The 22821-nt window shown below is 45.7% G+C and overlaps 2 protein-coding genes across 3 annotated transcripts; one reads left to right on the top strand and one right to left on the bottom strand.

The window, feature by feature from the left end:
* The first annotated feature begins 1990 nt into the window (after positions 1-1990).
* Positions 1991-15072, top strand: plcd4b (phospholipase C, delta 4b). Of its 2 annotated transcripts, none has more exons than XM_053440450.1 (16): positions 1991-2323; positions 4420-4470; positions 4567-4725; positions 6031-6259; positions 7013-7142; positions 7271-7502; positions 8018-8219; positions 9284-9428; positions 9959-10111; positions 11763-11933; positions 12515-12671; positions 12890-13006; positions 13440-13618; positions 13767-13899; positions 14024-14173; positions 14370-15072. In XM_053440450.1, the coding sequence occupies exons 2-16, from the start codon at positions 4452-4454 to the stop codon at positions 14459-14461; spliced, it is 2268 nt and encodes a 755-aa protein (XP_053296425.1). In that variant the 5' UTR covers positions 1991-2323; positions 4420-4451; the 3' UTR covers positions 14462-15072. The 2 variants fall into 2 exon arrangements, with proteins under 2 accessions (XP_053296425.1, XP_053296426.1); XM_053440451.1 differs by having other exon boundaries at positions 4417-4470.
* Positions 15073-15082: 10 nt separating this feature from the next.
* On the bottom strand, positions 15083-22272 carry znf142 (zinc finger protein 142). Its single transcript, XM_053440449.1, has 7 exons — positions 22016-22272; positions 20998-21485; positions 19999-20823; positions 19721-19898; positions 16350-19158; positions 15917-16022; positions 15083-15774 (listed from the first exon to the last, which is right to left on the bottom strand). Exons 2-7 carry the CDS (start codon positions 21194-21196, stop codon positions 15314-15316), a joined length of 4578 nt encoding a protein of 1525 aa, XP_053296424.1. The 5' UTR covers positions 21197-21485; positions 22016-22272; the 3' UTR covers positions 15083-15313.
* Between the last annotated feature and the right edge of the window lie 549 nt (positions 22273-22821).

Raw genomic sequence — 22821 nt, 5'->3', positions numbered from 1 at the left:
TGAGACCCAACCACTGAGTAGCCAGTTTAGTCGCCTTTAAGAACAACTCACTTTTCAAATATTTCTGGTGTTAACCGCCTCCTGTCCGGATGGAATATTATTACAGTCTCTCAACCGGAGCTGAAGAGGGAAGGGTTGTGTTAAATCGAACTAAAAGGAGCTTGATGAGTGAGTTCTGCTGAAGAGAGAGCAGGATTGTGGTATCCTGTCTTTCCTGGACTTGAGTTTCTTCAACTGAGAAAACAAAGAAGTCATCTTCATCATCTTGGAGGTCAGAGGAAGCCGTTTCACTCTCTGCCACCAGGCCAAGATCTTCAGCTGAGTGGAACAGAAGCTGGTGGATTCGCCTCCTTCTCCTGACAATCGTGGTGCATTGAGTGTCCGTAATGTGCTTTGATCTGAACCAGTCAGAGCAGAAGAAAAAATGTATCACTGGGATCCAGATCTCAGAAAAGGGAAATAATTGTGATGAGAGGAAATGCTCAGAAATCCATAACGACGAATGATTTTGAAAACCTCTTTTTTCTCTTGTGGGACCAGTGACAGGAAATGTTGTCCATTGTTACTTTTCGCAGTGGGGAGATGGGGTACGCCCTGATCAGGTCAACAGCCTCTTTCATGGCCGACACGTACACAAAGCAGTCACAGCTATGGGCAATGTGGACCTGACTTGATGTGATTGGATTGTAAAACCCAGTTTTGCATGAGGGGAAGGTTTTAACTCCCCATCCAGCCTGGGCTGATTCCACTATCAGTTTGATTTAAGTAAGATTTGCAACCACTTTTTTTCATTTTTTGCAGTAAAGGTAAAAATCCCATCACAAGTTGAAAAGCAAAAGAGTTAAAAAAAAGCACAGAATCCTATAATATCTGTCATTTTCAGCTGATGAAGTGTTTCAGCTCTCATGTATATTCCAGCCTCGGTACAAAAGGCAACTCAGACACACATTTTGATCAGGGATGCGTTTCAAAGCAAAAGGGAAAAAATATTCGGAAGTCCTATTAAAGTGTGCCTCACTCAGTCAGATGAGAGATTCCCTCACCTGCTCTCTCTGAGTGCTTCGTCTAACAGCCCCCCCGACCTCACTCACGAGCTCTCGGTTGCTTTCAGCGGTGCATTAACAGATTGTTGCCCCCATCGGCTCCATTATCCTCACAATGACTGAGATGGACATCGTGCATCATGGAAACACCTTTGTTCAAGCTCTTCCATTTGAGAGAAAATCTGATGCCCCTGGGATGTTGTTCCTAAGAACATATTGTGATCCCCCCCCCCCCCCCCCCCCCCCCCCCACACACACTGTTTATGAGGCAAGAGCTGCAGTCTTAATGGGTCTGGTTCAGAGAGCCTTGCAAATGGAGGAGTACATTAGTTGGACCGGATCGACAATGTGGAAAGTCCATATGTCGGTTTAGTTACATTCAAACCCAACTATAATCGTTGCATTCTCACATGAGAAGGTAACTGTAACTGTGTATAAACTGCAGTCTGTGACTCAGAGCTCTCTTTCCGCAGCATGTGGCCTCCTGCCAGCTTCTCCACTTTATCTTTATCGTTTTTTTTTCTCAGTCTCTTGCAATCTATCATGGGGGGGGGTGCAGATTTGACCCCAGTCACTGTTTAATCAGAGGAGAGGAGCAGAGATGTCAAAAAGAAGGAGTCCGCTGTGACATCATCTACAGAGGGAGTTTTGTTCATGACATTTCTTTTTATGTTTTATAATTTGGCTTTGCCTCATCCCAGGATCGTGTTGCCTGTTATCAGTGTTGATACAGAAAAATGAGAGTCACTCCACAGAGCAGCCATTACCAGCCTGCTGTGTGGGACGGATTATTGGAAAAGCTGAGGATGAGGGGAGCGACCTTCACTGGATGCAGCGAAGGGGTCTGCGGATGGTGGCGTGAGGGAGTGGCAGGAAAGGAAGGAAGGCTGCCGGGGAGGAGGGGGGGGGGGGGGGGGGGAGGAGGAGGAGGTGGAGGATGACGATGAGGAGGGGTGGTGGGAGTGGAGCTTACCAGCGTGTGGCAGCAGTGACTAGGGAATCAGGTTTCTCTGACCCAGCAGTAAGACAGAGGAGAGAGGGGAGGAGAGAGGCTGAGCCAGATTCCCCCTCTGGACGCTCCCGGTCTTCTAATGCCCCGAGCTCAGCTAACGGTCCCTGGACTCTCCTTCATCTGGACCTCACTGTCCAAAAGGAACGTGCACACCTCTCCAGACCTGCTCTCCACCCCCGGATCTTACCCGTCACCAGATGAGGCCCTTTCTGGGAGAGCAGCTCTGAAGGGCTGACTAATAACATCCCCAGTGAAATCTCTACTTCTGGTGAGTATCACTCCTTTTCTTGCCAGAGACAAATACTAATTGTTGTCATTCTTCCTTTCGTTAGCTGCAGTTGCATGCAGGCTTCGCTGTAGTGATGCTTTCATGTCTCATATTACTGTATCTGGTTCTAATTTAGTCTGCACAAGCCTCCCTCCCCTCTGGGATTTGGACTTATGCGTGGATTTCATTGGACGGGAAGAGCCTGTTCACATTTTCATTGAATTCTTCACATAACTGTGTGCAGGGTGAAAGTGATGGTAAACAACAGGATGCAAACTCCTTAAGAAAGGGCGTATTCTAATGAGGGATAAAGGTGATTTAGATCTAAACTCACACAGTCCAAAAGTTGTTAGTCTTCATCACAGACTTGTTTATTCCCAGTTTCCTTCCTGTCAGATATCCTCATGAGTCATGTCTTTGTGTGTCTGTGCGTGGTCTGTGCACTCCCTTGAAGAAGTGGCCCAGTGTGACTCACCCGTGAGGAGAGCCAGTCCACAACACTCACCCAAGCCCCCCCAAAAATAAACCATCATGTGACCCCGACTGGAGCTTCAACGTCTGGACCTGACGTCTGAAGGAGGTGTTTGTTCAAGTTCCAGCAGAACGATTTGAAAAAGCTGGGATGGAAAGTAAAACGTGGCCGTGCAGAGAAAACTCCTCACATAAAAAGTGGACTTTAATTTATGGAGCGACCAGCAGTGGAAAGTACGCCTCACTTTCACAGGCCGTCTGTTTCCTCGGTTGTGATTTTTAAATTGTGAGGCAACTGCGAATCCATTCCTTGCACCACGTCAGTCATGCTGTGGTGAGAACTGTGGGTGTGGGGGCCTGGAACAAGGCGGGGGGGGGGGGGGGGGGGGGGGTAGCTGTGTAACATGGAGAACTTCAGATCAGATCTTGTTGTTTCAGGAGACAGTGGCAGGAAAGGATCGCTGTCAGACAGGAACACAGATAAACTGACTTCAGAAAACCTTCCCTGTTTATCAGCCAACAGCAGAGATAACAGAGGTTTATCAGCCTCCACTGATACACAGGGCATCTGTCTTATTGTGTGTCAGTTTCTCTGCTTTTAATGAGACACTTTGTGATTGTGTTAATACAGAATGGTGGGATTTCAGGCAGCATTAAGAAAGCTGGCCTTCGACTCAGCGGAGTGCTCCAGGATGTTGGAAAACCAGGAGACAACTTTGATTTAGGAATCTATGAACATTAAAGTGCCGTCCACTCTGCTGATCCTAAATCAGCCGTTGCCAGACACAACCATTTCTTTCAGTTCTGTGGCATTGACGTGTCAGCCAACCGCTGCAGGGATAAAGTATTCAGCACCAATGTGGCCACGGCACCAGAGAAGGAGACAAACAGAAAAACAGTTTCCCAAGGCACAGCTCAACCCGTGTGTGTGTGTGTGTGTTACAATGTTACAATGTTTATTACATTATAATTAAAACTAAATCTTAGAATGACTCCCCTCCAATCAGATGTGGTGAAGTATCACATCAATATCTGTGTGCTCCTGGATTCTGTTCAACCAGGCTGATGTAAGAAGCACAGATTGCTGAGTGTGTATTTATTCCAGGCGCTTTCAGTCGACTCTCTGCTAATGAATGAGTGAAACTGATGGCGAGACAGGATCCAGATTTAAATGCTGACTCTGAAACCTCAAAGGGACGTTGGCAAAAGAGCACAACCGCTGCAGATACTTCCAGTCGACTAAATACTTAAAGATTGAGTCAGTGTCCCTCTTTATTTCATCTTCCATTTTCTGTTTGCTCAGGTTCTATGTATCACAGACGTCAGGTCAGTCGCTGCACAGCAGCTGGTGTCAGTACACACATGGGTCTGTGTCTGGATCTTAAGAATTCTTCTCACCATCTGCTGCCCGGCCGGTCACGATATTGTGAGACACAACAGAAAAGCAGGTTATTCTGATGGATGGAGGTTTCACTTCCCTGGATCAGCAGGGACGTCCTCTAGTGAAGATTGATATTATTCTGTGAGCAGCTGGATGAGCAAAGAAGTTCTCTAAAATTATTTTTTGTTCAGAAACAGGGGGAAATATGTGGAACATCTCCTCAACATCTGTTTCTTTTCAGCAGCAAATTTCCTTTGGCATGAATCAAAGCTAGCGATGGATCCCGAAGGCTCTCGTGAGTAAACATTATTCATTCTGACTGAAGTTGCACAAAATGAGATGATTTCACAGTTTGTTTGAAGAGTTGACTCGTTCCCATCCCCGTGCACAGATATCCGGGACGACCCCCATGTCAAGGTCATGATGGCGGGGTCGACTCTGAGAAAAGTCAAGTCCCGCTCGTGGAAGAAGCCGCGGCACTTCCGCCTCCTGGAGGACGGCCTGACCATCTGGTACAAATCCAGATGGGCAGGGAAGGGTCACTCCACCTGTGAGTAGAGACATGAGGACACAGCAAAGCATATTTGGTCTGATTTGTCTCATTCATTTTCCTTCACCTCAATATAAACCACATTATATGAGTATTATGAGTCGGTGTATGAGTTAAAAATGTATGTGGGAGTGCTCCTGCAGCCTGATGACTGAGGTTACTCATGTTTCCCCAGCCTGCCTGTCTGCCCCTCCAATATTATTAACTTAATAAAGACCCCTAAAAAAAGCTATTAACAAAATGACTTTAAAAAAAAATAGGATGTAATTAGCTGAACTTGAAATCCTATTTGCTTCCACTCAAACTCTTTCCCCGTGACTTTAACTAACGTTATCTAAAGCGTTATGTCACGACCGGGATCTGCAGCCAGGCAACGTGCGGCGCCTGGAGGAAGTGAGCGGGCGGATCTTGTTACGTTGAGACGGAGCCCGGCTGCTTCCTTCAGTTTCCAGACTGCTGTCCTGAGCTTATAGCAGCATTTACTGCTCAGGTGTGTGAGTCGTCTCAGTCCTCACGTTTAAACCTATAGATAAATAACATTCCAACTACAAACAATGTGCAAAGCAACAGAAAGTTTTCATTGAGTTCATCATGTAGCCAAGGGTTGATAGTTATTACACCTGAGTATTATATTAAAGGTATAAATATTACCATACTCCCATAATAATTTACAGGTCGGGCTCCAGATTTTTGTTATTATCTATTTGAGAGTCACTTTAAAAATGACCCATGTCCCGCTTGTAGTTTGACTTTAAGCATATGTTTATTGGCTTTATACATTTACATCAATTTATTGCAACAAACATACAAGAACCTTCCCCAATCTGAACATATGGCAGTAAATAAAATGACAGTAAATCATACAAATATCACAAAAATTGCTAACTTATGATTAAAACATAAATTCCAGAAGCACAAAAACTTACAACGAAAATACTAATTTTGTTTAAACTAAATTAAAACAACAAAATTAAATAAATATATATATATATACATAAGTAAAATAAAATACAGTCACAAACATGGAACAGAATACAGCACACATTCCTCATGACAGATCAGTCTCTTAACATTTCCAATGCCTCTTCAATGTCACCATTCTTAACAAAGTCCAAAAACATCTCCCAGATCCTGTAAAACTATATTTGTTAACTTTTCAAGAGCCAAACTCGTCGTTCAGTTTTCTGTTCAGATCACTTTGACCAAACTTCCCTCTCATCATATCGAACTACACACACAGATCATATATCACACAACAAAGAATTCAAGTAGCGTGACCGTTTCTCTGTGGTGACCCCGCCTCAGTCTCGGTGACCGAGTTGGAGGCCGTGCGCGAGGGCCACCAGTCGGAGGTCCTGCTGAGCATCGCCGAGGAGTTCCCCGCTGACCTCTGCTTCACCCTGGTGTTTCATGGCCGCCAAGGAAACCTGGACCTGGTGGCGGACTCCCCCGAGGAGGCGCGGGCCTGGATCCAGGGGGTGCGCAAGTTGATCCACAAGGCCCAGACGATGGACGAGAAGGAGAGGCTGGACCAGTATCCTCTCACTGTGTTGGGAACCAGTTCTTACTCTCGTGTTAAATGATGACAAACAGCATTTCATCAGTCGCTCTTCTGATGGTTCAGCTTTAAAAGGGAGAACTGTTCTTTCCTCTTTGAGTTTGTGCAGCTCATCAGGTTATTTCAGCGCTGGTTGAAATCTCCAGATATGAGTGTGTTTGAAACTCTCAATGTTTTCATTCAATACACTGAGGTAGAGATCTCTTTAACAATGTGGCCATGGACAGAAAATAACACAACGAAAGCAAGAAAACACAAATAAAAAACAGTGAAATGTGCAAATTTGTAAAAATAAGAGTCATCTGAGTAAATACAGCGCACAAAAGTCAATTTAAAGCAAATTAATAAATCAAAACTAATGCATCTACAATAACAAGAACAGCTGGAGATAAAATACAATGAGAATGAAACTTAAATAGCTTCAGATTGTTCTGTATATGTTGTTCCATGCTGCAGATGCAGGATGAGATTGAGATTGATAGGATGATTAGTTGTGCGAAATGGAATAGTGCCAACATTTATTGAGAAATGCAAAAATAAGCAAAAGTTGAAGTTTAATAGCGGCTTTATGAAAAAGATGGTGGATGAATTGACCACAGTAAGCTGTGCATGTAATCTTGGAGGTTCCACACTCGTTCTCCATGTTTGAGAAACTGTTGTGACACGTCTTTATGAGAACTGAGTGTGACTTGTGAAGCAGAGACACAGTTTCCCTCAGCCTGGTCTCAGATGGGTCCGGGACTGGTTCCAGAAAGCTGACAAGAACAAAGACGGCAAGATGAACTTCAAGGAAGTGCGCAAACTGCTGAAGATGATGAACGTGGACATGAACGAAGAACATGCTCTCCATCTCTTCACGGTGAGATGAACTGAGGATTGAAGTGTGAGGGGGAGGAGATGGAGATGGAGCTGAATTATTTACCAAAAAACAAAGATCTTTAAAATGGTCTCACACACACACACAACGCACCTCCTCTGTTTCCACAGATGGCCGATAAGTCCGAGAGCGGCTCTTTGGAGATCGAGCAGTTTGTCCACTTCTACAAGATCCTGACTCAGCGGGACGAGGTGTGGAAGGTGTTCCAGGACTACTCAGGGGACGGGGAGAAGCTGCTGGTGGACGAGCTGGAGAGCTTCCTGAGGATGGAGCAGCACGGGGGGGAGCGGAGTACCCAGAATGCCCGGGAGCTGATCGATCGCTACGAACCCTCTGAGACAGGTAGAGGCGGCTGGGACTCAGTGCATCTTCACCATCCTTTATTTACAATACAGCCGCACGGGAATCCTGTCATTACAGAGCCATTAATAAGCCAAATCAATATTAAATATATTATTGTGAATTCATATTTAATATTCATTTATTTTCCAGTGGCAGTTTATTGCCTTTTAGGATTTTCAATTACCTCAAACATTGGGTTCGATATGTGAGTAATATTTAGTTTTTCACAAACCTTGTAGAGAAGGGCCCAACTGTAATTTAATAGATTTAATTTCACTTTTAATTTCATTTTCAGACCAATGGATTATACTTTAGATTGCTAATTAAAATTTCCCACAGGACATTAGTGACATAAGGCGCCTGTTCACTGAGTTCTGAGTTGTATTCCCAGGGACTAAGCTTTCAATCCCAAAGAGACTCAAGTATATTTGACAGTTTTGTAAGTTTTCATGACTGTCAGAGTTATTACAGTCGAAAACATCTGGACTGTGATGTCGTTGTGTTCCTCTGCGCAGCCAAGAAACAAGGAGCCATGTCTCTGGACGGCTTCCAGATGTACCTGTGCTCCCAGGAGGGCTCCATATTCAACCCTGAGCACCAGGGTCTGTACCAGGACATGGGCCAGCCGCTCAGCCACTACTTCATCTCCTCCTCCCACAACACCTACCTCCTGGAGAACCAGCTCCGAGGACACAGCAGCCTGGAGGCCTACATCCAGTGAGGATCGCTGCAGGCACACACACGCACACACACACACACACACACACACACACACACACACACACACACACACACACACACACACACACCACATGTCATTGGAGATGTCATTAACGAGAGAGAGAGAGAGAAAGAGATGAACAAATATCCCTGGAGAGAATTTGCATGGAAATTGTAGAAAGATTCTTAATTACCCCAAATGAACACATTAGTGAAACCACATGGATGCTCATTTGTTTGATGACTTAATGTCAAACCACTCACACATTTCCCATTATAAAATCGTTTTACTTGTATTTTGAATGTGACAAACCAGTAAATCCTGTGCAAATTATTCTGGGATAATGCCACCAGAGCAAATAACAAGGAACTGGTAAAAACCCTAAAGTCTGTCAGTTTAAAAAAGGAAAACAGTGATACAGGAAATCTCAGAGATGGAAAGAACAACCTACAGAGTTACAAAAGACAGAGGACAAAAGTAATAAAGCTATGTGATAGAAATTTTACTATTAGGGCAATGATTGATATGAGGAAGTACTTTGGTGTTTTCGAAAGATAACAAATGTTGCCTGAGAAGACAGGGTTGCACTCAAACCTGTTATGTGACATCCTCACTGACGAGGTCACCAAACAAATCACTTAACAGAACAGAGGATTTGTGTTTGTAAACTACTCAAGGGATCTTGAGAAACAGATGCTACATTCCAAAGGTCTGGGAAAGATTAGGTGACAGGATATTGGTCACCTATTGCTTAACATGAAAGAGGTTGATCAATAACATTTGTTTCCTCTATGGGAGGGGCTTGGAGATGTATAAAGTGCAGCTTTTCCTGTATGTCATTGCTCATTGTATGAAATCCATTCCATGGTCTTGTACATTGATGCCCATCTGCAGATGTAGAATAAACTTCCAGAAAAACATTGTAATGACTTGTGCTTGACTATTGAGAAATTCCCATGACAGCTAAAGATAACCACAATTAACGAGATAAATAAAGCCTATCCTAAAGTGTGTGTTTGTGTTTGTGTGTGTGTGTGTGTGTGTGTCTGTGTGTGTGCAGGGCCCTGAAGAGAGGCTGTCGCTGTGTCGAGCTGGACTCCTGGGACGGCAGTGATGGGGAACCTGTTGTGTATCATGGTCACACTTTGACTTCTAAGATTCTTTTCAGGGACATCATTTCCACACTCAAAGAATACGCCTTCAAGGTGAGCAGCACGTTTACCATCTGTTCCCTCAGATCCAGCATGCAGCCCAGTCAGGTTTACAAAGAGTTGAAAACAACATGTAATTTTCGAGATGCATTTAAATTAAAAGAACAATCCAAAAATCACCGTGGAGGTTTTTCAGTGCCGTGAGAAGCGCAGAGGAAATTCCAACCTCCACCATCTGCACCGGGGTGTTGGCAGAATTCTCAGAAAGCCAACACCAACTCAAACAGAATATCAAGCCGAGCTTAACGATTGTTCGAGCACACATACACAACACTGTGTGTGTGTGAACAGAGAAGTGCACGGCTCAGATAGAACAGTGTGTAACCGTCCCTGCTGCTGAAATCACACATTCCCCTCCCTGGCTTGACCTACATGGAAAACCAACCAGGAACTTCTCATGTGTCTCCAACTTTCCAACCCAACTTTTTCACACCGTTTGATGAGGAAAACAGTTTTGACGTGGGTTTTAGAAACATGTGTGTGTGTGTGTGTGTGTTAACTCAACGAGCGTCTCTGCTTGACAGGCGTCGGACTTCCCGGTGATTCTGTCCCTGGAGAATCACTGTGGTGTGGAGCAGCAGGCGCTCATGGCCCAGCACCTCCGCCAAATCCTGGGTGACACGCTCCTGAGCAGCCCGCTGGACGGACAGATGCCTCAGCAGCTTCCTTCTCCACAGGTCAGAAGGTGTTTGGGTTTCCAACATGCTACTGACCCCGAGAGGCTGTAATGGTCAGACTGGTGGAAAGTGGGAAATGCATTCATACAGTGAATCTGTGGACAGCATGTTCTATCTATGAGGATCATTCAGGGTCAGTATCTTGCCCAAGGACACTTTGGCATGCAGATTGGGAAGCCTGGGATCAAACCGCAGACCGTCTGGTTGGGGGACAACCGCTCTACCCCTCAGCCAAAGCCGCCCCCAAAATTGACAAACATATAAATCAATCAAAGTATTGGACAATTTGCAGCTTTTAAAAATGCAAGAAAAGTCAGACCAATACCAGTGGGAGTCACGGTGGTGCGAGAGGAGATGCCATGGTGAAAGATGGAACATGAGGTAGAGTGGGTGGTCCGCTAACCATAATGTCGGTGGTTCAATCCCTGGCTCCTCCAGTCTATAGTCTATTTAATTACTAGTGTAATTCATTCAGTGGTAATTGATATATTCAGCTTTGTCTTCTCTGGAACTGACAGTGACCTCAGCAAATGACCTGCACTACTATGAGTTATTTTACATCCACGTTAGAGTTTTTAATTATGAAACCGTTTTCCTGGAACATTTCAACTCCCCAGAAAAATATTTGTGTGTTAATGCTTCATCACAACACCATCAAGTCATCTTAGATTGACCAGTGTGGCCACATCGTGCTTTATTAGAATGATAAAATAAATACTGCTGTTTTATAAAAGCTACACAAGTACAACAAATTCATATTCAATTCAAATTATGTATGTTCCGTATATGTATAAAAATATCGGACTGCAGATGTTCCATGAGAAGGAAAACAACTGATATGAGGTTCCAGTAAAACATCCACTCTGAGTCGGTAAAATATATTTTGGGAATCGGACGTCTTCCGCTCGGAGAGAAGCTTCCATCGTGAACACAGAGATTAATGGTCGCCCTGTACCTTGTTATCCATCTCAGGCTGATCCTAAAAGCAATACTCCACCTTCCAATGTCTCATCCATTAGAGCACTTAGGACAATCAATGCTAACTTCAAGTAATGGCAGATAATTGCCCTGCAGACGTCCACAGGGGATTTAGCCAATTAAATAGCAGAACTTTGCTGCATTTAGTTAGGAGACAGCAAAATCCGTCTCACATCACCACACCTGTTCATCCGTAAAGGAAACGCACAGAGCAATAAAAGAAAGGGTGGACACAACGTACATGAAGACAGTTTTCTGTTGTACCTGTAAGGATATGTGGAAGTAGATGGACACATGAGCAGAGGTATTTAACAAAAAGAGTATTTAATATAAGAGGACAAAAACACGAGGAAGCTTACAAGGGAAAGGGAAGGACAGAGGCTTATATACACCGAGGGAAGGCAGGGGCAATTGAACATGAGGACTGGGGAAGACAATCACCGACAGGAAGTGAAGACAGAAACAACACACAAGGAACAGAGACTACAAAATAAAGGAGGAAACAAACATGGAGTGCAAACATGAAAACAACACAAACATAAACAACAGAGATCTACCAGATAAACAGAAAACACTCACAGAATTTGGCCTGACAAATAGAACCTAAATTTGCCAGACTGTTACAGTACCCATGGTTATAGGTGGTTATTTATATTGTTGATGTTCATTGCAGGAGCTGAAGGGGAAGATCTTGCTGAAAGCCAAGAAGATCGGTGGTCTGGAGAACTGTCTGGATGAAACCCTGACGGATGAAGTCAGCGACGAGGAGGAGACGGCAAACGATGATGCTGAGAGCCTGTCTGCCGGAGACCCCCCCGCTGGGTGTGTGAATGACAATAAAAAGGTAGATGTTGCCTGTTGATGTTGATGCTTGTTCAGTTCTCCTCGATATCAGAGGCCAGGCGAGGAGTGAATGCAGCTTGATGGACAGGAAACATGGTTTGAACATATAGACAGGGAGGCGGGGCTAGTGAGAAAAGAAACAGGAAACAGGGATTTGTTAAAAGGACAGATAGTGAACTGAGGGAAATAACAATGAGAATCCAATGGGCTGCTTATTAGCTGTGGGGGGGGGGAAAAGAAACATCTCTCATCTGCATTTCATTTTTAACTGAGGACACTTACAAGGCAGAGCTTAATGGGAACTGCAGACATCATTTCCTGCTGTTCAGGGATTAACTGAAGCAGATTTGTGGCTTTCATCATTTAATTTGAGAGAATTACTGATGAGGCAGAAAGAGGAAGCATTTTATCAGCTGCTTTAAACTTTCATCTAGCTGTGAAACCAACTACTAATGTGAAACTAGCACCTGAGTTACAGGGTAATTATAATTGGCTTCTCACTTACAGGATTCATGTTTAAAGTGGTGAGAACAGTATTCATCTTTCAACCAATTTGACGTTTCATTTGTCCTTTTGTTGCAGAAATCCAAGTCCAAGCTGTCGAGGGAGCTGTCGGACTTGGTGGTTTATTGCAAGAGCGTTCACTTCCACGGCTTTGAGCACGCTCGCTCTCACAACAAGTGCTACGAGATGTCCTCTCTGTCCGAGTCCAAGGCCAAGAGGCTCGCCAAGGAAGCAGGTACCATCAGCACGAGGAGGGGAGAGGGGCGGGGGCTGTTAAATCTTAAGTGGATGCTGTGGTCCCTCAGCTAAATTAACCTGTCCTATAGGTCAGGCTGTTTTACATGTGTACCATCGGGTTTCCTGCTCAATTCACAACTGTATTTGCAGTTTATTTCTCCATGTTCACACCTCAGATAAACTCCAGCTTCACTCTTTTCCATCTCTTCTCCTCAGGGACGGATTTCGTGCAGCACAACTCGAGGCAGCTGAGCAGGATCTACCCCAGCGGCCTCAGGACCGACTCTTCCAACTACAACCCGCAGGACATGTGGAACGTGGGCTGTCAGATCGGTGAGGGAAGAGATTGCCCCCTGCTGGTTCCTCTTTAAATCCCTCACGTCGTCTGCTTCAGATGTTTAACACCAGAATGTTCTGATTTCCACGAGCTCGGCAGTTTGTCACGGTTCTGACCTGAATGGGGCTCGAACCACGTGGTTGCATGTATGAGTCCATTCAGCCCCAAGTGTTCTTCTGTGGTGAATCCCTGTGTGACGTAAAGATGCATGGACCCTGTGCCACCTTCTCCTGGTGGGAGATTACGGGTCAAACCCAGACCCCCCCCCCCCCCCCAGCTGCGTGTTCTCATATAACTTGATTGGCTTTAAATAGACATCTCTGATTCTGGGAAACCATGTGATACATCCAGCAACAATCAAAAATCAAATCACTGTAAATTGCATTATTCCCTTTTCTTCCCAACCCCTCCCCCCCTCTCCCCCGAAAGTGGCTCTGAACTTCCAGACAGCCGGTCTGGAAATGGATCTGAACGACGGGCTCTTCAGGCAGAACCAGCGCTGCGGCTACATCCTCAAGCCGGACTTCATGAGAGACGGCAAAGCTCAGTTCAGTCCAGAGAAACCTGGGGAGCTGCAGGGCTACACACCACTCCGCTTATCCATACAGGTTTGTTTGCCACTGTCTGTGTGTGTGTGTGTGTGTAACTGTGTGAGTCATTGTGTAGCAGAAACCCAGAGAAACACTGGAACATCCTCCTCTGTGCAACTCAGAGGTTTGATGTCTAGGAGGGTGGATCTGTCTGTGTGTCCATCAGGTGATCAGTGGACAGCAGCTGCCAAAGGTGAACCAGAAGGAGGGCTCCATCGTGGACCCCCTGGTCAGAGTGGAGATCTATGGAGTGCCACAGGACCAGGCCAAGGAGGAGACCAGTCACATTAACAACAATGGTGAGGTTCATTTGTTTTTCTACACGTTTAATACTTCTTTTACAAAGAGGATCTTGATCAAATGAGGTCCGGGATGTGAAAGAACAGTTTGGAAATGACTTGACCGGTTTCTCTCTACCTGCAGGATTCAACCCACTGTGGAATGAAACTCTGAATTTCATCGTCCACGCCCCTGAGCTGGCGCTGGTTCGCTTCGTGGTGGAGGATTACGACAAGGCGTCCAGGAACGACTTCATTGGACAGTTCACTCTTCCATTCACATGCATCCAAGCAGGTGAGCAGAGAGCACAGAGCGCCAGCAGACAAAGCACCACACTGAAACCTACACGATATTTAGTATTAAATATTTAGATAAAGGCTGAGGTGGTGTCCGATTTCCAGAGGGAAGGGAAACCCCAGGTTCCCTCGGTCCAGAACCACTGTGTTTTTTAAAAAACGTGTTGAGACATAAACCTTCTTCTACTTTCCAGGATTCCGTCACATACATCTGCTCTCCAGAGACGGAACAGCCATCCCCCCCTCCTCCCTCTTCGTCAACATCAGCATCTCAGAGCTCACATGAAGGAGTCACGGGAGCAGAGATGAAGTCAGAGCTGTTCCAATTTCTACATAAATATTTGAATTTAGTCTTACGTGTCATAAGGAAGGTTTTCCACAGACTTGAAACAGAAACACGACTCGGCTTTTTGATTTTACTGAAACAAAGACTTTGTGAAAACGTCTGGTGTTGATGAAAGGAAACATTCCAGAGTGAAAGGTCAAAGGTCAAAGGCCAGCATGCATCGATTTCTCTTCTTGTGCCTATAACATGCAATTCTGCACATCAGGCTTTAATGGAAATATAAGTTTTTAATGATCTAATGGTTTCTGGAGATGGGGGATTGCTGCATGTTTAATTTACATGTACGGAACATGAAGAAGAGTTTCTGAGAAACAACCAAATGTCCAGTTTTTAACATGTAATGATAGAATGTGAAGAATTACATATCAGTATTACATAATAATAATTATTACCAAGTGCTCATAGCTTTGCATCGTGTTGGCTAATCTACAATTATGCTTGAGTTTGTTTCTCTTTACTTATGTACAAATTCCACAAGAGTATGTTGTGTATAATGTGTATATATGTGTTTATGAATGGTTCAACACAACAGAATAAAAGTCATTTACAAACATGTTCGACTCATTTGTTGTTCAAATCCATTTATTCAAAAGTATCAGACACACAGAGTTCACTTAATTTTGCACCAGTGTAATTTATTAGCCTTTGAAAAACAATAAAATATATAGAAGTGCAATAGATGTCACGTGTAACAGAGTCCATCAACAGAGTAACATTAAATATATTAATGAGAAAACACAGAAATGGAGTCAGTTCTTTGTGTCAGCGTCTTTCTCTCTGTGCACAAACTCTTCATCGACCTCCTCCCTCCTCTTCAGCCGCTCTCTCGTCCAGCCTGCCCTGCAGCGCCTCCTTCAGGGTCAGGCTCACCGCCTCGGAGTCCCTCACCACCCCCTGCTCCACCGACATCCCCGGGTGGTGTCTTTGCAAATGCTTGACCACCTGGAACTTCTGCTTGGCTCTGTAGGAGCAGTGGCGACAGTGGAAAGGCTGCTGCTTGGTGTGAGAGAGGTAGTGGTGCCTGAGGCCCGCCGGCCAGCGGAAGGCCTTGTGGCACAGGCCGCACGCGAACGCCCGGTCGTCACTGTGCTGCCGCTGGTGGGTCTTCAGGATGAAACTGGTCTTGAATGCTTTGCCACATTTCTCGCAGACGTAAGGGCGCGTGTCGCAGTGCTGCGTGTCCCGGTGGGCGCGCAGGGCGTCCGCTCGGTTGGTGCGGTACTCACACTCATCACAGGTGTACGGCTTCTCTCCTGCAGAGAACACACACATTCATTTGTAAAATACATGTTTGAATGCTTCTCATGTATAAGATCTTGGCAGTTTTGATATGAAACGAGAGAAATCATTGTTTAAATAGTTGAACAATGGTCAACTTTTATTTCCAGTTGATACCTGTGTGCTTGGTCATGTGATACTTCAGCTGACTCGCCCACTTGCACTTGTAGCCACACTCTGGACAGAGGTACTTCTTCTCTTCTTGATGAACCCTCATGTGAAGCTGAGGAAGAAATTACTATTAAAAAACAAACTTAATAAAAGCCTATTTTCATAGTCTATAAACAAAATGCATTCGGTCATTCTCCATTACACAGAAACAAATTAAGAAAAGTTTCCAGCTGTGAAAGTTTCTCCACTCAACACTAAAAAATCAATCCAATTTAAAACAATCTAAGACTTTCTAAGGACCTGCATCCATCCTGTTCAAATACATTTCCAATTCAGCATCTTTAAAAATCAGTATTTTATTCAAACTACATTAATTAACTCTGCAAAAGCCTTTTTCTGAGCATGAAGCAACAAGTTCTCCTTTAAACTCTGTTCTCACCTTCAGCCTGGATGGATCGGTGCAGGTGTAGCTGCACAGCTCACAGCTGTACGGCTTCTCCCCCGTGTGGATACGGATGTGCCACGTGATCTTCTGCTTGTTCCGGGTTGAATACTCACAGTCGGTGCATTTGTACAGACGCCGACCTCCATGTGAGCGGAGGTGCTGCTCTAACACCAGCTGGTGGCGACATGTGAACTGACAGGTGCTGCACCGGAGGGGCTTGTCCTCCGCAGACCCCTCCTCGTGCTCGCTGCCCAGGTGCTGAGCCAGCAGCTGCCTGGTTCTGGTGGCAAAGGGGCACAGCTGACAGTGATGTGCCATGTGGCTCCTCTGGTGAACCTCCAGGCTCTCCTTGGTTGTAAAGGACTCGTGGCAGGTGGTGCACTTGACCCGGCGGTGCTTGGTTTGCTGGTGGCTCTTCAGTGTGACCTCGCTGCTACATGTGTAGTCACACTGCTCGCACGGGAAACGGACTTGGAGCTGGTGCACGCGCTTACAGTGGTTTCTGAGTGCACTCTCTGAACTGAAGCAAGCTTCACATGCAGCACAGGCGTGCTTCAGCTCCCCCGTGTGGCACCTGAGGTTGTGACGCCTCACATCGTCCAGCGTGTAGCCACTGAAGTCACACACTGAGCAGAAGTGCGTGGGCTGCTTGTCGTGGATACGCATCTTGTGCTGACGCAGTTTTGTCACAGCCCCGAAGGTCTTGTCGCACACTTCACACTTGTGACGGCCGATCCCTGTGTGAAGGGATTGGTGTTCTTCCAGGCGGTAGCGCCTGCTGGTGGTGAACGGACAGTATTTGCACCGATGAGGCCGAGCACCTTTGTGTTTGAGTGCAACATGCTGTGCCATGCACCGCTTCTGCTTACAGCTGAAAGTACAAACCAGGCAATGCAAAGGTTTAGGTTGAGCGACATCAAACTTCTTCTTTTTATGAACACACACAATGTGGTGGGTTGTGCATTCGTCTGGTTTTGTGCGTTCCCTCTTTTTAGCGCTGCCTGCTAACGCTGGTTTCTGAGCACAGCTTGGATTAGAGGAAGTCTGAGTTTGTCCGTTGTCCTCATCCAACAAGTCCTCTTGTTCTGTGACTGACTCGTTATCACACTGACCGTCCTCCTCTGAGAGGATCTGACCGGCTCCTCTCCTGCTTTCTTTGTGGCAGGTGGCGAGGTGCCGTTCAGCTGTTGCCAGCCTGACAGATGAAAACCTGCACAGCTTGCATTTCAATCTGCCATCTGCTTGAGTGTAGAGTAAGTTTTTCTTCAGTGAAATTCTTCTGCTCTTGTTAAGGGAAACACATTTTTTCACAACTATATTTCTCCGAGTTTTGCTTTGCTGGAGTTTTGGATCAGTGGATGTAGTTTCATTATCATCAAAGCCTTCACATGTTGTTACCTCCTCTCCCTGCTGATGAACCTGAGGGTCTGTGGAGACATGTTGTGGAAGCAGCTCTGTCTGATCTGAGTTTGTTCCTTCAGGCAGTTCTTTGGATCCTTCCTCTCCATGACAAGAGCTCCCCTCTGCAGCGGGACATACTTTTGAAATGCCCACGAACATCCTTGTTTTTCGAGGAAGCATTGGACACTTCTTCACCAGGTGACTCTCGAGGCCTCTCCTCTGTTTGAACTGTGCACCACAGGCCTGACACTTGTGTTCCTTCATCTTTCCGTGGCACAGAGTCTGGCTGTGGTGCTTCAGCGCGGTCTCCTCGAAGGTTACATACGAGCACTTGCCGCAGCGATGGGCGTCTTTAGTCGGCTCCACAAGCATCTGCACACGTCCCTCCAAAACCATGGCTTCTGCCTGCTCCTTGTCGTGCTGCTTCATGGCTTTCAGCCGCACCTCGAAGTCTGACGGCTGATTGTGCACAGGCGGCAAAATGGAACCGATGGTTTCATCGACACTCTCCACCTCAGGTGTTGGACACTTCCTGGGCTCCTCAGTTTGGTTGGTGGGATTATTCAGAGGCTTGTAGCTGTCATCTAAATCACGAAGGTCACATTCTTCAATGGGCATCGCTACGTTATCTTCCTCTGATGAATTTGTGGATGTAGAGACGGCTGCCTTCCCTTGAGTGGCTGTTGGATCTGCACAGTTTTCCTCTGTGTTTTGCAAAGCGGGGGTTTGATACTCGGTGGTGGACAGTGTGGTCAGAATCAGAGTGCAGTATTCCTCTGGACTGTTCACAGCTGGCGGACTGTCTGAAACACCTTCATCAACAACCTCTTGAGGAACTTCACCCACAGTTTGGGAGCCTGCCTCTGCTTCTGTGCCTGCTGTGTGATCCGCTGCACCAGGGAGCCCACAGTGTTCTCTCCTAGAGGTCGAGGGTGGTTCACTCTGATCACGAGCTGCTGAGCGCTTGTTGTAAAAATCCTCCACAAACCCCTGAGTTGAGTTTCTCTCCTTCTCCCTCTGAGCGTAGTTCTCTAGCCATGCTTTGTCCCCAGGCACATAGCCATGAGCTTTCCTCTTGTGCAGGAAGAGGCTGATGCTACTGAACGAGGAGTAGACACAGAGGGCACAGCGGAACTCCTTCAGCTTGGTGTGTTTGCAGTTCTCGTGGTTTTGAAGCGCTTGGCGGTGGCAGCTTGTGTACGTGCAGTACTTGCACTTGAAGGCAGACGGCTGTTTCTCCTCTCCGGAGTGTTTGGCCAACATGTGGTTGCGAAGCTCATACTTGCGCTTGCAGGCGTAAGCACAGATCTCACAGATCAGGGATTTGTCCTGATGTCGTAGTTTGTGGCTGTTCAGCTGGTCCATGCGGTGACAGCGATAGGGACACTGGTCACACTGGTACCTGGGAGAGGAGACAGGAAATTTAGTTTTAACAATAAGAGCATACATAGAGAATCTGCAACTCTTCCTACAGTCAAATACACGTTATGTTCCGAGACTTTTCAGTACGGCCCATGTCCCTTCTGCTAACATGGAGGAGGCAGGTTTATGCCTTATACTGCAGCTAGCCAGTAGAGGGTCGACCGAGATGTTTGGATTACATTTTGGAAGCTGTCCTCCATCTTTACAGTCAATGATATTGTATGTTTACCTTGTTACGTTACTTATATTTGTTGCTTTGATTTTGGCAGCGTCCTTTGGCCCTTTTCTCTTTATCACCCCTTTTATTTTTGCAATAATGCTCCTGACTTTTTGCTAAATAAATAACTTAATTTAACCCAATGTGTTTTTATGTTCCCCTTCCCCAAACAAGATCAGAGTTGTCACACAGGGGCTCAATTTAAAGAGGTAACATCATGCAGGAAACAGTTGGCCCCCAGACCTCAAAGAACAAGCAGTATAGATATATGCACGGATTGACAGATGGCTGCATGGACAGATGTTTGTACACAACAAAACCCTACCTGAGGTCTCCAGCGTGTTTCCTCATATGGACGTTGAGATAGTGCTTCCATTTAGTGACGTATCCACATTCAGCGCACATGAAGTTTTTGTCTTCTGAGTGAGTGAGCATGTGTCTGGAGAGGTACGACTCATCTCGGCATCTGAAATCACACAGGCTGCACTTGTGGGGCTTGTCACCTATAAGAAAGAAATCGGGAGATGAATATGACAACTGGAAACTACGAGTTGAAAGTGTAATGAATAAACTTTAAGAACATTTGAACTCCTCCATTCTCACCACTGTGCATCAGCATGTGTCTCTTCAAGCCACGTTTATGTGAGGTCACGTAGCTGCACTGAGAACAGCGATGGATCTTCTCGCTGGCGTGCAAATGTCCAATGTGCTGCTCAAACTCCACCGGGTTGAACGTGACGAAGGAGCAGAAGTCACAGCAGAGCTCGTCTGTCCCCGCGTGACCGAGCCGCTGGTGCTGCAGGTAAAGACTTTTATTGGAGGAGGAGAAATCACACTGGGAGCAGTGGTAGGCGATGTGTGTCCGATAATGAGTCTCCATGTCCGTCTCTGTTTGAAAAATGGCACCACAGGCATGATGGCGACATTCTACTGCTTTGACCCCATGGACCTCGACCGTGTGTCTTAGAAGTTCTTTACGAAGAGAACTCTGGAATGAACAGGCCTCATGGAAGCAGGCCACTGGTTTACTGGCAGTTTGGATGTTGTGCGTCTTCATGTGAGCCTTGAGGGACCTGCTTTGACGAAAGCTTTGACCACAGGTGGGACAGGGATAACTTTGACCCATTACGCCATCTTGTGGCTCATCGGTGTGCATGCTGGCGAGGTGCCGACGGATCGCGTTACGCTCCACAGCGGAATACTCACACAGGTGACAGCGGTGAAGCTTGTCACCCGCCTCCCGGAGCCTGTGTATGCGTAGCTTGCTCTTGCTGGTGAAGTAATGCTTGCAGGTGGGGCACTGGAGACTCGGGTCGGGGAAATGTAAATGGAGGTGCTCCTGCAGGTGGGAGCGCATCTTGAAGCAGCGACGACATGTGGGGCAGGTGTGGGTGCGATAGATGTGCTCTGCACCTTCTGCTACGTACTCTAATAGAGAAAGACACGAGACACAAATTCTGAATAAACTCACCATTCATCTTAAACTATCAATTAAACTATCAGCAACTTAGGGGCCATCTATAAAAACAAAATTGCCTAAAAGGTCTGAAACATAGGGAGGTGCCAGTTGAGAGTAATTCAAGAAATTTAAGGTGCACATACCTTTGGATTTCATTGGTGCAGCGTCCACTGTGGGAGGACTGTCTCTTTCCTCTGCCTCTCTCACTCTTTGGTCACTGTGCCCACCCCCCTCAGGCTGTTCCTTTCGCCCATTTCCTGGTGAAGATGGGTTGGATGTCAGTTTTCTTTTCGGCCTGTCGGACACGTGTCTCTCCATCTCACTCTGTGTGGGCAGTGACATGTTTGCAGGGCCGGAGGGTGCGTGGAATGAGAGCGAGTGCCGTGTGTGGACGTCAAGTGGGCTTGATATTCCTGGTGGTCAGTGCTGCTGAACTGGCGTCCGGGCCCAGTGCAGGCAAACAGGCCTCCAGGGTTGTGTTCACTGTGAGTGGTTTTGAAGTGATGTGTGGAGAAAGGCCTCAGTGCACTGGGAGCATTGGTAGCTGCCCAGCTCTCCTGTTCACGAGGAAGTGGTCGGACTTTTCAAACAGGGATGAGAAACAGAAACATCACGTCTGTCTCCATCGCGTCTGGAAAACAAAGAAACAAAACAAACAAACACAGCCGTTAGTTTCAAAGGTCAATCGAGATATTATATTATAGGCTCATGTTTTTAGATAACAAGACAGAAAAAAGGTAAACAATAAGGCAAAATATATGCTGATAATCATATATGTACACAAACCTTGAATAGAAATATACATTCACATACATGTGTGTATGTAAATACATAAAACATACATATGTACACATGCACACATCTGAGAAGATCTTCAATAAAATAACAGTCTCTTAATTAGTGACTTATCTCATCTACAACTAATCGAATTAATAATTGAGGAAAGCAACTGAATCCAATTAGTGTCACATTCTATGGACACTAGCTACATGCAGAATATAAATATGACAGTACATAAATATGACAGAACATGTTACAGCTGTAGTACCCGTTTGTTTTGTTTATTTAGCTCCAAACTACAAACGCACTAGTCTTGTAAACGCTGTGACACAATCATGTACTAATACACAAACACACAACACAACACACTATCGGACCTACCGCCCGGGTTTCTGCAGACCTGTGTGTCTGTGAAACACATCATCAACATCCGGCAACTTGGACAACATGGCTGCCACTTCCGGCTCGTTTAAAAAGAACCCGCCGCCTCCGTCCGCTGCTGCTCAGAATGACGTCATTGACACTGAATGTTAGAATAAGAAGGAAACGCGTCGTTTGTATAAGAATAATAAAAATGATAATAAAGCTCGAATAGCATCACGGAGCTAGCTTCTTCTTCTTCTTCTTCTTCGACTCCTCCTCCTAATTCTTCTTCGTTTTTTTTTTACGGAGGTTGACCGTGACTGCCCCCTCCTGTTGAGTCTCCCTCATTGTCCCGGACCAGAACACAGACTGTTTATGAACATGGTTGTTTATATTCCTCTTTTTGAACCCAGCAGCCTTGTCTCGAACACTAATGCCCTTAAATGTTGTTCTCTACCTGCTCTGTGATCTGCGTCATCACTTCCTATGTTTTTAACTGTTCCACTGTCTCTGGTGTTTCGCTTTACTCAGTTTCTATTGAAGGTAAACATTAGTTACTTGACCTTCAGTTATCCTTCAAAATGTTTACCCTCATTAATGCTGCTAAAAACTTTAATCTTGATGTTTTCCTACACTTGACATCTATTGCACTTGGGTTATTAGTAGTTTTTTCTTACTCTTGTTGAGGGTTAACGAGAGAGGATGTCACACCATGTTAAATCTCTATGAGACAAATTGTGATTTGTGAATATGGACATATAGACAAATAAAATGTGATGGATTGATTGATTAATAGTGAGATACACAGGCAGAGGAGTCGGGGC

The sequence above is a fragment of the Pleuronectes platessa genome, chromosome 14 (assembly GCF_947347685.1).
Source record: "Pleuronectes platessa chromosome 14, fPlePla1.1, whole genome shotgun sequence".
In the NCBI taxonomy this organism is placed as follows: domain Eukaryota; kingdom Metazoa; phylum Chordata; class Actinopteri; order Pleuronectiformes; family Pleuronectidae; genus Pleuronectes; species Pleuronectes platessa.
Note: the sequence above shows the minus strand (reverse complement) of the source record. Positions and strands in the feature narration are given on the sequence as shown.

Excerpts from the sequence above, each read along its gene's own strand:
- znf142 (XM_053440449.1), bottom strand. The coding sequence starts at position 21,196 with ATGTCACTGCCCACACAGAGTGAGATGGAGAGACACGTGTCCGACAGG. Across the intron at positions 20,824-20,997 it reads TGCACCAATGAAATCCAAAG|AGTACGTAGCAGAAGGTGCA; the intron begins GTATGTGCACCT and ends TTTCTCTATTAG. Across the intron at positions 19,899-19,998 it reads ACACATGCTGATGCACAGTG|GTGACAAGCCCCACAAGTGC; the intron begins GTGAGAATGGAG and ends TCTTTCTTATAG.
- plcd4b (XM_053440450.1), top strand. Across the intron at positions 6,260-7,012 it reads GAGAAGGAGAGGCTGGACCA|ATGGGTCCGGGACTGGTTCC; the intron begins GTATCCTCTCAC and ends GCCTGGTCTCAG. Across the intron at positions 13,619-13,766 it reads CACTCCGCTTATCCATACAG|GTGATCAGTGGACAGCAGCT; the intron begins GTTTGTTTGCCA and ends TGTGTCCATCAG.